Source organism: Thunnus thynnus, chromosome 3 (genome assembly GCF_963924715.1).
Source record: "Thunnus thynnus chromosome 3, fThuThy2.1, whole genome shotgun sequence".
In the NCBI taxonomy this organism is placed as follows: domain Eukaryota; kingdom Metazoa; phylum Chordata; class Actinopteri; order Scombriformes; family Scombridae; genus Thunnus; species Thunnus thynnus.
Genome location: NC_089519.1, coordinates 13,857,712 through 13,871,827, shown reverse-complemented (window position 1 = coordinate 13,871,827; position 14,116 = coordinate 13,857,712). Strand labels below are relative to the sequence as shown.

The 14,116-nt window shown below is 41.3% G+C and overlaps 1 protein-coding gene across 6 annotated transcripts in view; it reads right to left on the bottom strand.

The window, feature by feature from the left end:
- Window positions 1-14,116, bottom strand: part of sh3pxd2aa (SH3 and PX domains 2Aa) — a 110,426-nt gene that overhangs the window by 55,545 nt on the left and 40,765 nt on the right. For all 6 annotated transcript variants that reach the window (XR_010927837.1, XM_067584380.1, XM_067584382.1 and 3 more), the window contains exon 6: window positions 3,199-3,224. Coding sequence is in view for 5 of the 6 variants with exons in the window: in XM_067584380.1 (XP_067440481.1) it covers window positions 3,199-3,224 (26 nt within the window). In the remaining variant the exon portion in view is untranslated. The remainder of the gene's footprint in view (window positions 1-3,198; window positions 3,225-14,116) is intronic.

Below are 14,116 nucleotides of genomic sequence, written 5' to 3'. Positions count from 1 at the left end.
ATGACTGATATTTCCCAACATTACCTCACTCTACCTTGCCTTAAACACACAGGGATTCCAAGATGCATATATATTAGCGACTCACATGTACCAATGCTTTCTGTAAGCAGCTATACTGTAGCTAATACCCTCTAAGAGCCATACATTTGCTAAGACGGCTAATGAGGCTAAAAATCCTTGACAGTAAAGAATGGATGAATAGTCTTATAGTCAAACAAGCCAGTTGTTTTGTGTTTCATTGGCCTGTGTCACGGAATTCACATGTTTGACAGAGTGGAACAAGTCCAGGATCTTTCAATGATTGGATGTTTTATACTATTTCCTCTACTGAATTGCATGTGTGTCATCCAAAAGAAGTATTACAGCTTTTGTTTACCTCTTGAAACCCAAGAAATTCACCATACAAAAGACCTTCTGTTATTGAATTATTAAGAATACTAGACACAGAAGGGGAATGCTCTGGGCCTTCAAGGTATTCAGTGAAGGCCTAAGAAAAAATACTGAAAGAATATTTGTACTCCTAATAATTATTTTTTTTCACTGAAATAATAATAATAATTTCTAGATCATTGTTAGGAGCGTCACTACTTTCTGTATCCGTTGTTTCAACTTTAAATCCCTCTAGCGTTTCATATAGGGTTATGGTTGTAATTTGTAGTCGTACAGTGTGCAAGTAAATTAATTCTCCACTTCACACATATCTATTTTTAGGGGCAAATGAGAGTGAAATACTCACACTGTAGAGCCCAGTGACAGTACACATTTCAATCAAACTTTGACCAGATCATGTGGGTGAAAAGTGTTTACTTTTCTAAAAATAGACGATGAAATATAGAAAATTAATTTGTTTTACACACAAACTCATCAAGACTTTTCAATTTACTAATTGAAATTCCTGTGATCAGGCTCAAAACTTGCACAATTTTGATGACACAGCCTTAAATGACAAACATCATCTGAGAAATTTTCAAGGTGTGCTCTACAGTTGATATACAGCGACATGATGTTCACTTAATGGGTGTTTTCTAGCACCATATAGTGGACTCAGGAGATGATATTTAACTCCTTCATGCAATGTTAGATAACAGTGAAAAACTAAAGTTACACGTCTTTGTCCAGCAAGTACTCGTAACAATGTACAATTAAACGTACGCTACTTAGAAGTGCAATCAAACTGGCTGAATAGCGCCCCCTTCAACTGCGCCGCAGCCCGACGTGCGCAAAGGCACAAGGGCCCGTTCAATGCTGCTTGCAGCTTTAATTTTTTTAAATTTTTTTTATTCACTGAAATAATAATAATAATTTCTAGATCATTGTTAGAAGCCTGGACTAATATTTCTTGGCAAACAGTGGGTTAATATAACAGGACAGGAAATGAACCAATCACAATTTTTCTTCTGATGGTATCTGGGTGAATCAGCAACTCCTCCCTGCCAGGACCTTCAGTAGCTGTAACTAATGCCTGTGTAATTCAAGTCAATGTGGGTATGAATTTGATTTTGACAGTTGTCTTAACCAATAATATTTTGTTGAGTTGTAGGCGGGACAATATTCCGACATCTTCCGGGCATTCGTGAATACCCACAAAGTAGTCAGTGAGTGAGCGAGGGAAAAAAGAGACGACAGAACAACAACGAACGTTAACTCACTAACCCATTTCTCTGCTGAATGGGGGCAAAATTGGACAAGAACACTGCAGCATATGTTTCTGAAAATATGTGCTAACTCCAAACTTTCCATTATAGCTTCACTTGCCATAAGGAGGCAGAAAGTTGTTGATTGCTTCATGGGCACAGGTTGCTGGTTGTTAACTGGTCTCACTGTGAGCTTTATCAATCTGGGGGCATTTATTTTCATAGTTAAAACTTCTGATTTTAGCTTGACTTTTATTCTATTTCGTGTCTTAATTTTTGCTGTGTTTGAATTTATGCTAGGTATTGCAGTGTCCAGGCACAGAAGTCAGTATGAAATGTATAAATTCATCACTTTCATATAACCAGCCTGTAGTCAAGTAACAGTTTAGTGAAAATAAACAAATTCGTTTCTTTTATCATTTTTATCATTTGATAATCACAGTTTTCTATGCAAGTTGTAAGAAGTATACTATAAGCCTACAATTTGCATCTCTAGTTTTATTGCCATGGACATGAAATAGCAATAAATGGTTTCATTCAGGATAGTGAAAAATGGCTGAGCATAGCGTACAAAGAGCTTGTGCCTTTTCCCATTTCACCTCAGGAGGTGTTGGCTGGTCAGTATGAGACATTTGATATCTGCATGTAACTGTTTGTATGGCATTGCTGCCTTTACTTCTGGCAGAGAGATATTAAATCTACATTGAAATTCAAGTACGTCTAAGCCCAAACAAACAAAAACATTGGATTAGCATTGGATCCATCTTTAGTTGTTGAACAGTAGCTAATGAGTATTCTAGATGTTTTACTTTCATTCCAGCTAAACAAATAAATGAAATAAGTCAATGCAATTTGCTTGTTTCATTTATTTTCACAAAATAAAATGGGCTTAGTCATTTACATGTCATATTTAAATTTAGTGATGTCATGATGGTTTTCCAGAATCACCTTTGTGTGTTGTGATGCCAGTTAGGGCAAAGAAACCTTTAATATGCTGAGCTTCCATGTGACAGGGCTCTGGCTATTATTTTTATTGCTATATTTGTTTTTTTATTTCCACATGTGGTCCTATTGAAGGTCCAGGGTCACAGTTCGCCACTGCTAGACATGTCATAGAAAAAGCTCTGCCTTGGACTTCAGCTGGAGGCAAAGAATCCTTTTAAATGTCCCGACTGCCACAACAGAGAATAACGCTTTCCCGACAAGATGTGCGTTAATGACTATTTTGACATCTCAAGGAACTAGCAGGAAATTCTCAAACCCCACCCTGGGCTGCAAATAAATTAACCACCTGAAGGAGAGAGCTTGACAGCTTTTTGAACCCACCCCAATACACAGCTGACAGTAAGTCAGCGTCCCGCAGCAGGACAAATACACAAACCACACACTGACATCACATGGATAACAGAGAAGTCACACAGAGGGTTTCAGAGTCATCCGTCACAAAGCATAACGTCCCCCCTTAGATCTTAAGGAGCAGTTTTATTAAGAGCAACAAGTTGAGGCAGTAAGGAGGGTGAAGTTAGCTTTAGGGAAGGATAGTGAAGAAAAACAGGTGACTTACCCGACTTGCGCTTGGAGCCATAGTCCCTGAGGGAAAAGCAACACAAGAGGGACATGGTTAGTGACAGAAGATGCCGCTCAGTCAACAACAAAGCATACAGTCACCGCTTATGGATCCTGGTACTCCCAAGCAGCAAAAACTGGCAACTGCACTCACGCATTAATGCGTGCATGCAATCGGCTTTAGCACGCTAACAAATGCATGTGTTGAGGGAGAAAGAGAGAAAGACAGAGAGCGAAGGATGGAGAGAGAGGGAGGGATGACTTTGGCCAGCTGCCCGTACTCCCTGCAACAGACACAAATTAGTCATGTGACTCCAAAGCGGCACCACCATCCTCTTCCTATACTCCTTCTCTTCCTCCCTCCCTCCCTCCCTCCCTTTTGCCCCGTCAGAGAAGTCAACCTCTCTCCACATTTGAAAGAAGGAGGATCAGTTTAAGATGCCTTGCTTAATGGATTGTAATGGGATTATGCCACAAGGCTAAGCTATACATGGAGGAGGGGTTGGGGCAAAAGAGCATGTGTGAGGTTTGTTGTGCTGATTGTGTCTGCCCTTGTCAATAGTGACTCTCGGACTCAGGCAGCGTGGCGATTGGTTTAAGAGAGATAGACGGAGCTGCTAGAGATCAGGTAGAGACAGAATGTGCTATTTATAGAAATGCAGACCTGACAACCTGTCCATCGTCACTCTGCATTCTCCCTCCGTTTCTTCCTTCATCCTCCTGTTCTTTTTCTCTCTTGCTACTTCAAAATCAATTTGTCCTTCCAGTTTTCCCAAGGGCTAATCAAAACCCTCATCTCACCTCAAATTTAGCTTCGTCATCCCACTGCAGTACAGTTGAAAATCAGACACAGGGTGAGTAATGAAACTGAAGCCAAATGATTGTGTAGCGAAGATGTGAATACCACTAAAACCTGCAGTCCCATGTGAAATACTCACTCACATTTAAAAATATCTCCACCATATAGGCACTAATATCAACCCCCAGACAGCATCAAGGGATATAGAGACCAGAAGGTGAAGTGGTTTGTGGATGACTGATTACAACATGACTCTCGTTTCAAGAGGAGCACCAGATTGCAGCTGATAGCTGTCGGTACATCTCTGTATAGCAGAGGGATGTGTGTGAGGTATGTAGGTGTATGTAGGCATGATTGAGTGGATGTAAAGTCAGTGAATGATGCCCACCAGTGGGCCTTGTCTGTAAATGATCCTGGTTGTTCCCCTAAGATTCAGAGCATCCTTGATTGGGACAGTTGACCCGGCTGGCCCCTGTGAAACAGCCCATTTCATTAATGAGCGACCTCTCATCTTGTCAGTTATGATGCAGAGCAAATAGGCCCGTAATATTACACTGCAGTGCCAGAAGAGCAGAAAACTGCTCAGGACAGCATGGTCGGCAGTCAGGGTAGTGCCCTTTCTCTGCATGAGGTTAATGAAAAACCTCCTCTTGGATCTCACTGCAGCTGCACTCAAGCTAATAAAGGGACATGCCGGTGCGTATGCTGACAGTTCAGCAGTCCAAATGAACACACAGAAACACATGTGCTCGAAAGTGAGAGGGCAGGCAGACAAGATATCACATGCATGAACACAAGCCATGTTTCATTTGCAATACAACAGCTCAGGCTTCTTTAGTGTCACTATTCTTGTCCTCGCTCTCTTTATCTCTTTCCCTTCATCCATCCCCGTGTGATCTGATGTATCTATCTGTGACTGGCTACAGCAGATGAATGAAGCCTTTATACCGATCTCTCCACCAAGATCCCTGTGTGCTAGCAACCAGAATATGCTTCATTGTCATCAAAGTGGGACAGAGAGAGAGCAGGACTTGACCCCTCGCCTCATCCCATCCATCTCAAGCCATGCTGGACAACGACTTTAAATGAGTTGTACTAAAAGTATCTAGATGTGTTTCGATGGAAAGTATGCTGTGGACAGACTGAGCCTCAGAGTTGGCAAGATATTTGCCAGGATGTTTGCCCTTTTCGCTCTAGGCTTGCCACAGTGGGATTACAGATGCTGATATCCTCTGTTCGAATACAAGGGAATGGTTTATATTTCCAGGGAATGTTAACTGCTGTGTTCACATTTCCATTTGCCCAATACTCTTCTCTTACCAAACGATTGCTAGCTGCAATGCATTGTCAAACATATGCAAGACCACTCAACATTTGCTTGGTTTCTACTGTCAAAAAGTATTATATAAGAATGTTAGGAATTACCATAAATCTAACACAAAGCAACTCTTACTTTCATGCCAAAACACAAATACTTATTTTAGATGCTGGAGGTCTAATTTTGAAGCATAACACAATGGTTCTTGGGTCAGAAAAGCCTCCCATAACCAGAAAACTCTATTCTATTTCATTTGTTTCATTCCTCAATATAAAAAATAATACTGTGCATTGTAGCCTTCATCCTTTTGTCCTGGTTGACTCCATCTAAAACTTCACAGGGCAGCAGATATTCAGGTAAGCTGGTCAAGAGGCCTCTGACACAGCCTTTACAGCTGCTAGTAGACTCAGCAGCTAGGACCATTTGTCCCTTTATAAACCTGGCTGTCTGGTTTACTAACACCAAAAAGGCAAAAGTTGTATGTTCGTTTTTTCAACGTTACAGAAGTGGTACAGAATCTGGTAAAGAGTTCAGCAACCTGACAGTAAACCTGACAGTGTTGCCCACTGATAAGCGGGAAGAGAGACAGAGCGTAGCCAATGTGTTGTATTAGCCTAGTGAGCTAGCGGTCAGTAATGGATGAAATAAAGCAAAAGGTTGCAAAAATTGAACTTTATTTTGACCTTGTTGTGACAATAGATAAAAATCTCCAACCTTCCTTTACAACTCTCTCTCTTAGACAGCATTGCGATTGTGTCTCTACAAAGTTCTGTTCTGGATTATACCAGTTTGGACTGTTGATTCAGATGGGAAAGATGTTTTGAGTTTACCAACCATGTGGCTCATATTGGGAAAAGTCAAAGTTGATCTACTAGCCAGCAAGGCAGATAATTCATTATTTTGAGATGCTATAGTCCTATATGCTGGTGGTTGACTTCAATTTGTTTATTGTGACCAAACCTATGGCTAATCAGATACTAGAAGTTATAATGTTATATGTTTTGTGCTGGTGGGCCACCATGTCGTGACCTATTTACATTGTCATTACATTGTCAGATTTGTTATTTTTTTATGTGTGAGAAAGCCTTTCCAAAGCAAGCGTATGACTTTGTTTTTGAAGAAGAAGTAACAAAAATAAAGCCTTTGTCCTAGGTTGGGTTCTGGTCTCAAATTCAGCAATACCAGACGGGTCTCAGTTTTAGGCCTATGCAGAACTCTAAAAATGGAAAAGCCTGCTCAGAGTGACCTTAATATGTAAAATGATTGCCCCTCCGTCAGCCAAACTGCAATTGTACTTTAATATGCATGCCAGATTCCTGCTGGGTTAATTGAACAAGCTAACGGTAAATGATCTACGCAGAGTGACAATACAATAGGTGTAAGTGTGGGACCTGGAAACTGCTGGTTGTAACTTATCAAGGAGGTGAGGACAGGGGCCAATGAATGAGTTTTGTTTGGTGGAAAACAGCAGCAGCATGAAAAGTACTTTGCTGTAGCCAACTCCCAGAGAGCCTGTTAAGCTATTCATGCTGTGCATGGTTTGAAAGGCAAACACGACCTCGAAGCTCTATAAACAAGTCCCAATCAGGAGAAAGGCAGAGGCGTAAGCAGTTTCTGGTCCAGCTGTAGATGTCTGCACAAATCACTCAGCCTTGAGGTGCAGGCCTAAACTGAAGCTGAGATGTATTTGATTCCATAGGGTTAATTCTTCTTGATAAATGATCAGATGCAGTCACAAAAGGTACAGCTGCTGAAGCCCTTTGTTAATCCTAACGCATAGAATGACTACTGATTGGATCAATAGCATGTTTGTTTCACTGTTGTCATGGAGAGCAGGTCAAAGTAAAGGTTAGATTGTATCACATGTAAGTGGTTGTTGGCATTAAACATTCACAAAGGGCTTTAGAAAAACGTGACTGCATGACATCCAAGCATTAGCCTACTAACACAGCCCAGAGAGAAGGTTTTAGTAAACACAAAGGCACATTAGCCATGCTAGCAACTAGCAGCTAATTAGCATCAAAATTAACCTAGTTTTGAGCAAGAGGAGATGTAATTTCTGTAACAAAGTTAAGGCAAAGAAAGATGTTTAGCTTGTAAGCTAAGCAGCTAACATTCAACATTACATTATCACATGCCAGTGGGAGTGCAGCTGGCTGTTTTTGGCTTTATTTTTAGAGGTATGGTTTTGGAGGCATCTGCAAAGCATTAGGGCACAAATGAGGGGCAGAGTGGGGCAAAATACAGAGGGAAGGTGGGAGGAGGTGGGAGGATGAAGAGGGAGTGCAGAAACACGGGGTCCAGACTCTATCCAGTGACCCGAGTCCCTGAGGCTGAAAACAAACTCTTCCCTTGAGAACTGAGCAACCAGCTCCGGCTGCCAGTTCTTTCCCTACGTCTCCTAGAGATATGGAAAGGAGGAAGCAAGGGGTGAAAGGCGACATACAGAATACATACTGCAGTGGTGGAGAAAGGGGTGTTTTATGTGGCTAGGTGGAATCTGAAGGACATTTTTTGCAGCCAGTAAAGAAAAAATTGTGATTCTTGTGACAGTATGTATTTGCTGAAAAAGCACAAAGATGTTTATAAGTATACTCTACAATGCATGAAGAAAATAGATTTGCTGTTAGAGAAGTAAGACATTCATCAGTACCATCCAATTCAAGATCTGGTGAACTACTAACAGTCCAGGTATCTGCAGCAATGCTACAAACATTGATAAATTGACATTAAAGTAAAAAAATATATATACCTCAGACAGAGGAGTACTTTTTTTTGCAAATCAGAAATAAAGTGAAGAAGTATTTGTGCTGACAAATTATTACATGACAGGTCTTGATGTTGACTATTCATGTAAAAACAAAGGAAATTAAAAATGGATGTTATTTTGACAACTCAGTCTAAAGGCTGTACTAAGTGACGTGTGTGTACGAAGCTGTCAGACATAGTAAAGAAGGCATGCATATCCTGAGCAAAAACATCAACAGATGGGCCTGTTGCATACATAAACACACACACACACGTACACGTTTCGTCACACTTTTCATCACATACTGACATTTCGTCACAGTGTATTCACGGACCACAGTTCCATGAAGAAGGGGCACTTCCATGTACGTCTTATCAGTTCCAGAGCTCCAAATTCTAGACATTGATTGTCAAGTCAAAACAGATGTGAGTGGGTATCCTGAGGTAGACCATGTGGTGTAAGGGTCAGACAAGTCAGCTCAGTGGTCAACTGACTACATGAATGTTCTGAACTGTTTGTATACAGCACACTTAGGAATCTGTGTATTCCAGCAAATTCTTCAAATTTACACAATTACATACATTTAGACAATGAGTAAATCCTGTCTTTCATACTGTCTAGATTCACCTATTCCACTCCCATATGTCTACAGCACATAGGAGTGCTGCTGAACTAGGATAAAATTGGATTTTAAGTCTGAACAAAATGAGGTTGTTAGCAATATTAAGCCTCTTGAAGAAAATCACTGACCCTGATTAAATGGTACACAATTCTGTTCCTATCCACATACAGAAATGTGTTGTGTTGTGTTTTCACACATATCCCTTTTGTAAAGTGAAATTCCTTAGATCTGCTTGGATGGGAAACATCTCTACAAAGAATTTTGAGAGACCCATCTTCTTGAAAAAAGAAAAGCCATGAACATTACAAATATTTAATAGTGCAAAATGATGATAAAAACTAATTACTTCGCTTCTGAAGGATTTAGAGACACCAACATGAGTAGCATTAATAATATTATCAATATCAGTTTTGTTCTGTAGACAATTGTAATGTTTTTTTTGACTATATTCTTTATATAAATGTCTTTCAGTGGCTTAAAATTATGAATGGAACACTGGTCTATGTCCATGAAAGCAATGGATTTATTCATTAAGAGTATATGAGTGGGTTGGTAGATAAAGGGCTAATCAATGTGTTTACAAGTATTAGCATAATGGCTGCAAGTTAATGACTCTCAATGGCCCCCTGCTAGGCCAGCCTGCAAGACCGGTAAATAAATACTTCCTTAGATTATTGCCTTAGTCTCTCTCTCTCTCTCTAACTCCCTCCCTTCCTCCCTCCCTCAGCTTGTCGCTGCACCTCACATCCCAGTTCATCCCTAAGCGTTGCCAAATCCAGACCTTAGCCCTAACCTTCCCATCCATAGGCCCACCTCCTCTAAGCCCCTCAGGAGCCCCAAATTCCCCTTAGCCTTCCCCTATCTGTTAGTCCTCATGGCCGTGACAAGGCTAAAGCCCATTGTGGGCATTAACGCTCCAGATGGGGTTCAAAGAATCAATTAACCTCCGCACTATGCTGTACACATAAGTGCAAACACACTTCTTGTACATACAGAGGCACATACAGGTTTCAGATAAGAAAAAGAAATTGCAGATGAATGTTTACATATTACTTTTGTCTTAGCCAATTACAAAATTAACTTAAATATAAGTGAGCAGTTGAAAAATGTACCTGTACCCTACCTCAAAGGTGCAGGGAAAAGCATTTTGTAACATAGAGGAAGATGAAGACGCGATAATCATTTAAATGTAGTGTCGTTTCTTAGTGTTGCATTCGTTTGTACACACAAAAAGGGGCAGAAGTAATTGCATAAAGAATGAAAAGACAGAGCTTGAGTTTAAGTTCAAATCCTGGATACACTTTCTCACCTCCAAACACCTTGCCAATTGCTGCATAAAATGGTTGTGAATGTTGGATTGTCAGTTTTGAAAATTCCAAAAATTGTCGGATTTGGCCCCCAAATTCCAATATCCAAATGGTGTGGGTTGTTTCAGACACTGCATGATGATCCAAGAGCACTTTGTTTGAAGCATACTTACCTCTTAAACCTACATGCAGATCCTTATACATATACTAACGTACTGTTCAGCTCTAGATGACATCACTGGGTAATTAAAATAGGTGAATGTAGCCTTTCTCATACAGTACTGACAAATGTAAGTGGTTTGTAAAGGCACGTCAACATATAATACGTACAAAAAGATAAAGGTTTTAAATGGTTTTTAAAGGTGAAATATAGGCCTTTTGTCAATATCAGTGACAGAAGTGGACACACTTATGCTCCCGTACTCGCAACACAAACACATTATCACCCACTTATTCCTAATTAGCCCAAAAACACCAAATCTGTCTTCATCCCATCACCAGGGACGACCCCGCTACTTAAGCAATCTCCTGTCGAGAGCCCAAAAGCTGACCAATCACACAAGTTCACAACTTATCCTGGTAATAATCTGATAATCTTACAGCATCTCTCTCCTCGAGGCACAAGCCAAGGTCGATCCCTATTGTTATTCATGGCGAGGGTTGTGAGGGGGCATGATGAATGATGATAACATCACCCGTATCTAACAGTACGGTAGCCTATGGGGGGGCAGTGGCCACTATTTTCATCACGGCTGAAATGCGGTATGTGCATATTAATGGAGAAATTTGTCAATGTTATGGTCTGCAGAGGAAAGATAATGCCATTTAGGCTGATAGTTATATGATTGCCTACCACAGGCCCAGACAGATAAAACAAATCACGGCCCACATGCTGTGCAAATTGACTCAATAAAAATGCAAGATGCCAGAAAAAATGCTAAGAGAAGAAAAAAACTGTGTCTCACAAAAAGAGACAAGACGGGGAGGAGGGGGGGGGGAGAAGGGGGGCTGTCTAGTAAGCTTTGGAGAGGCGAGAAATTCCATCCAGTGGAAATACATCTCACACAGGAAGAGAGAGGGGCCAAAATGGTCATAAATACAGTAAGAAAGAAAGAAAAAGAGACAGAGAAAAGCCTGAGTATGTGACCAGACAGTGGATATTTTTATAGAGGAAGGGAAGCCCTGGGGAGGGGGACAAGAGATCGCACCAGTGGATGAGGTGGATACAGCAGCTGAGGGTAAACTGAGAGAAAGCCTGAACTCCATTTGTATCTGTTTGTATTGTGAAGTACGCCACCATGTGGAGACTTATTACAGAATGACATAAGAGCTCATGTAGCTGGGCGGAAAACTGTGATTGCTTATATTTCTGTCTTTAGTTTGATACAGATATTCCTACCTTTTTTTCCTTGAGGCTCTTTAAAGGATAGGATTCACATTTTTTTCAAGTCTGTCTTTAAACAACACTCACGTGACGATATGCACACTGAAAGAGTTATTGGTTGCTGTAACTGGCTTTGAAAGATAGTGACTCCAATGTAAAAGACAGGGTACAAACATACTGTGCTAAAATATGAGGCTTCAGCAGTCTGAGTTACCCAAATCAAGTGGGAATGTTCCAAAGTTACAGTCTTTTTAGTATGAAATTCCCTTTTTGGGTGTACCCGAAGAGCCAAAACTACACAGTTTTTCAAAAGAAAGAAGCTAAGATTAGAGAAAAGTCTTAAAAAATACACACAGTGGAGCTTTTTTTTTATTTATTTTACACCATGCAGTTATCATCCTGTGACCCCTTAGTTTCATCTCGCGACCTCTTTTAGGGGCCCCATCCCATGGATTGAGAACCACTGATCTAGATAGTATGACACCCAAAGTTAGCTGCATTTTTACTGAAGGGTTCCCTTGTGTGTGAATGTGCCTTAAACATCTATAAACTGGAGGGCTCTGGTAACTGAATGATTACGGTGCATGCCATTCAACTGCAACCTCCCTGGTTCAACTCCAGCTTGGGACCCTTATTGCATGTCTCTCTCTCTCCCCTTGTTTCCTGTCTGCTTCTCCACCATCAGCTCTCCATTAAAGGCAAAAAATGCCCAAAAATATATCTTCAAAAAAAACCAAAACTCTACAAGCTGTTTAAATGTGTGCGCAGTGAGTACATGTTTTGACACATGTCATGTCTTGACAAATGTCCTAACACTTTTTATGATCAAGTCTGTTCTTTCATGTCAGACTCGTGTGCCCCAGGAGAGAAATATCCATGTTTTTGTAGTTTTTATTCTGCAGGACATTTGAACGCATCAAAAGGCAAACAAAAAGACCAGGGATCCGGCTGAAGGTACATTTAAAATACATCAAACATCAAGGGCACTTGGCTTCAAAAAGGACCAAAGTGATTGCACAAGAGTGACATCAGCTTGGAGTCCCACTTCCCCCTGAGCTGTAGGACTTCTCTCTGCAGACAGGGGTCGGTATCACTCAAACATGGGCAGAGAGAAGAGGAAACTGTGGCTGCTGAAGGGATCTGTGTGCTTTTCTGCGATTTGATTGGCATGGGATTGAGTCCTGTGCTGCTCTGCGAGGCACGTGACTCCTTTTTCTAATCAGATCACAGTCAGAAAATTCAATATTACATTCCAGGGTAGGAGACGGCTGGCTGTTGTCAAAGCATGACTCCTTTAATAAGATTTTATGGACAGAGTATAAAAAAATAAGAGTTCAATCTGGTCATAAAAATGTCTCTGAGGTCAGAAAGTACACATCTTTTCACCTAAACGCCAATATATCCTTGTATATTGCTAATTTTCAAGTCAGTGCACTGTTGGCCTTGCACTCCCCTGTTTTTGACCTCCTCACCTCCCTAGGGATCCACTTCCTCCTCCTCTCCTTCCTCCTTCTCCAGGAAGTGATGAAGTGGACACATTTCATCACCCTGGTAGCTACAGCTGTCCCGGCCTGCTCTATTCATCACGCTCATGTACAGTCTGGCCCTCCCAAAGCTATTACTGTAGCAGGCCGAGCCCCCCTACACACCCCACCTCGACAACACCCTGTGAGTAAGTATGTGAGAGTACAAGTGAGTCAGACGCCGCATCTGGTGGGTGGGTGAATGAGTGCATCCATGTAAGATGGTGAGAGAAAAAATAGCACCGAAATAACCTGACAACAACAAACAAAACCGCACACAACAGCTCAACTGCACAGCTGCAACACCGAGGGAGACCAATTTAGTCCTCTTTCTCTTTGGGTATGAACACAAACAAAACCATTTTGAAATATAACTGCGTGAAACGTACAACTGCTCTCTTTGAGATGGATCGATAAATGCTAACACATGAGCGCACATACATGCATACATACACACACACACACATGCACAAAACCTCCCAAAGGCCGCATGCCCAACTGACCACTCCTCAAAACTCTGACACGCTTTAAGTGTTTAACCCCATCCGCACCATGCTGTACACTCCTCGTGTTGTGCTGTGTGGCCTCCAGTGAGTGCTATTGATCCTTATTGTGAAAGGAATGGAGTGGCTTATCCATTAAGGTTGAGTGAGTCTGTCGCCTGTCTCCTTCTAGCAGCAGACGGAGTGGAACGGACAGATGACTGGGAGGAGAAAGAAGGAGGTGGGAGACTGGAGGAGGGAAGGAGCAGAGAGGGAGAGATGCTTCAAAGCTGCTGGATAATAGAGAGGAGAGGATGAGTGCAAGGTGAGAAGAGAAAGGAAAAAGTCAGGAGAGAGAAAGGAGAGAAATTGAAGGAGGCAGTAGCAGAGGAGAGGATGCAGGTTTACAGAAGGAAGATTCTCATATTCTGTTACTTATTCAAATTGCGGGTAACACAATCAAGTCACCAAAGTCCATTCATTTCTTACGGAGTTGAACAATCCGGCAAAGTAGACAGTCAAGACGATGAGAATACTTAGCCACAGCTGGACTTTTTACACTTACTAGCAATTTTCCACACTTTCTTGCTCTGCTTGCAGGAACTGAAAGTGGATGAGAATTTGATGTCATTCCACTGCTTTCTAATTAGCACTTGCCAGCAAATGATGTTGACTCATCAAAATGATGCTCCATTATGTGGGGTAAGAGGAAAAGCTTTGATAAAGGACAGA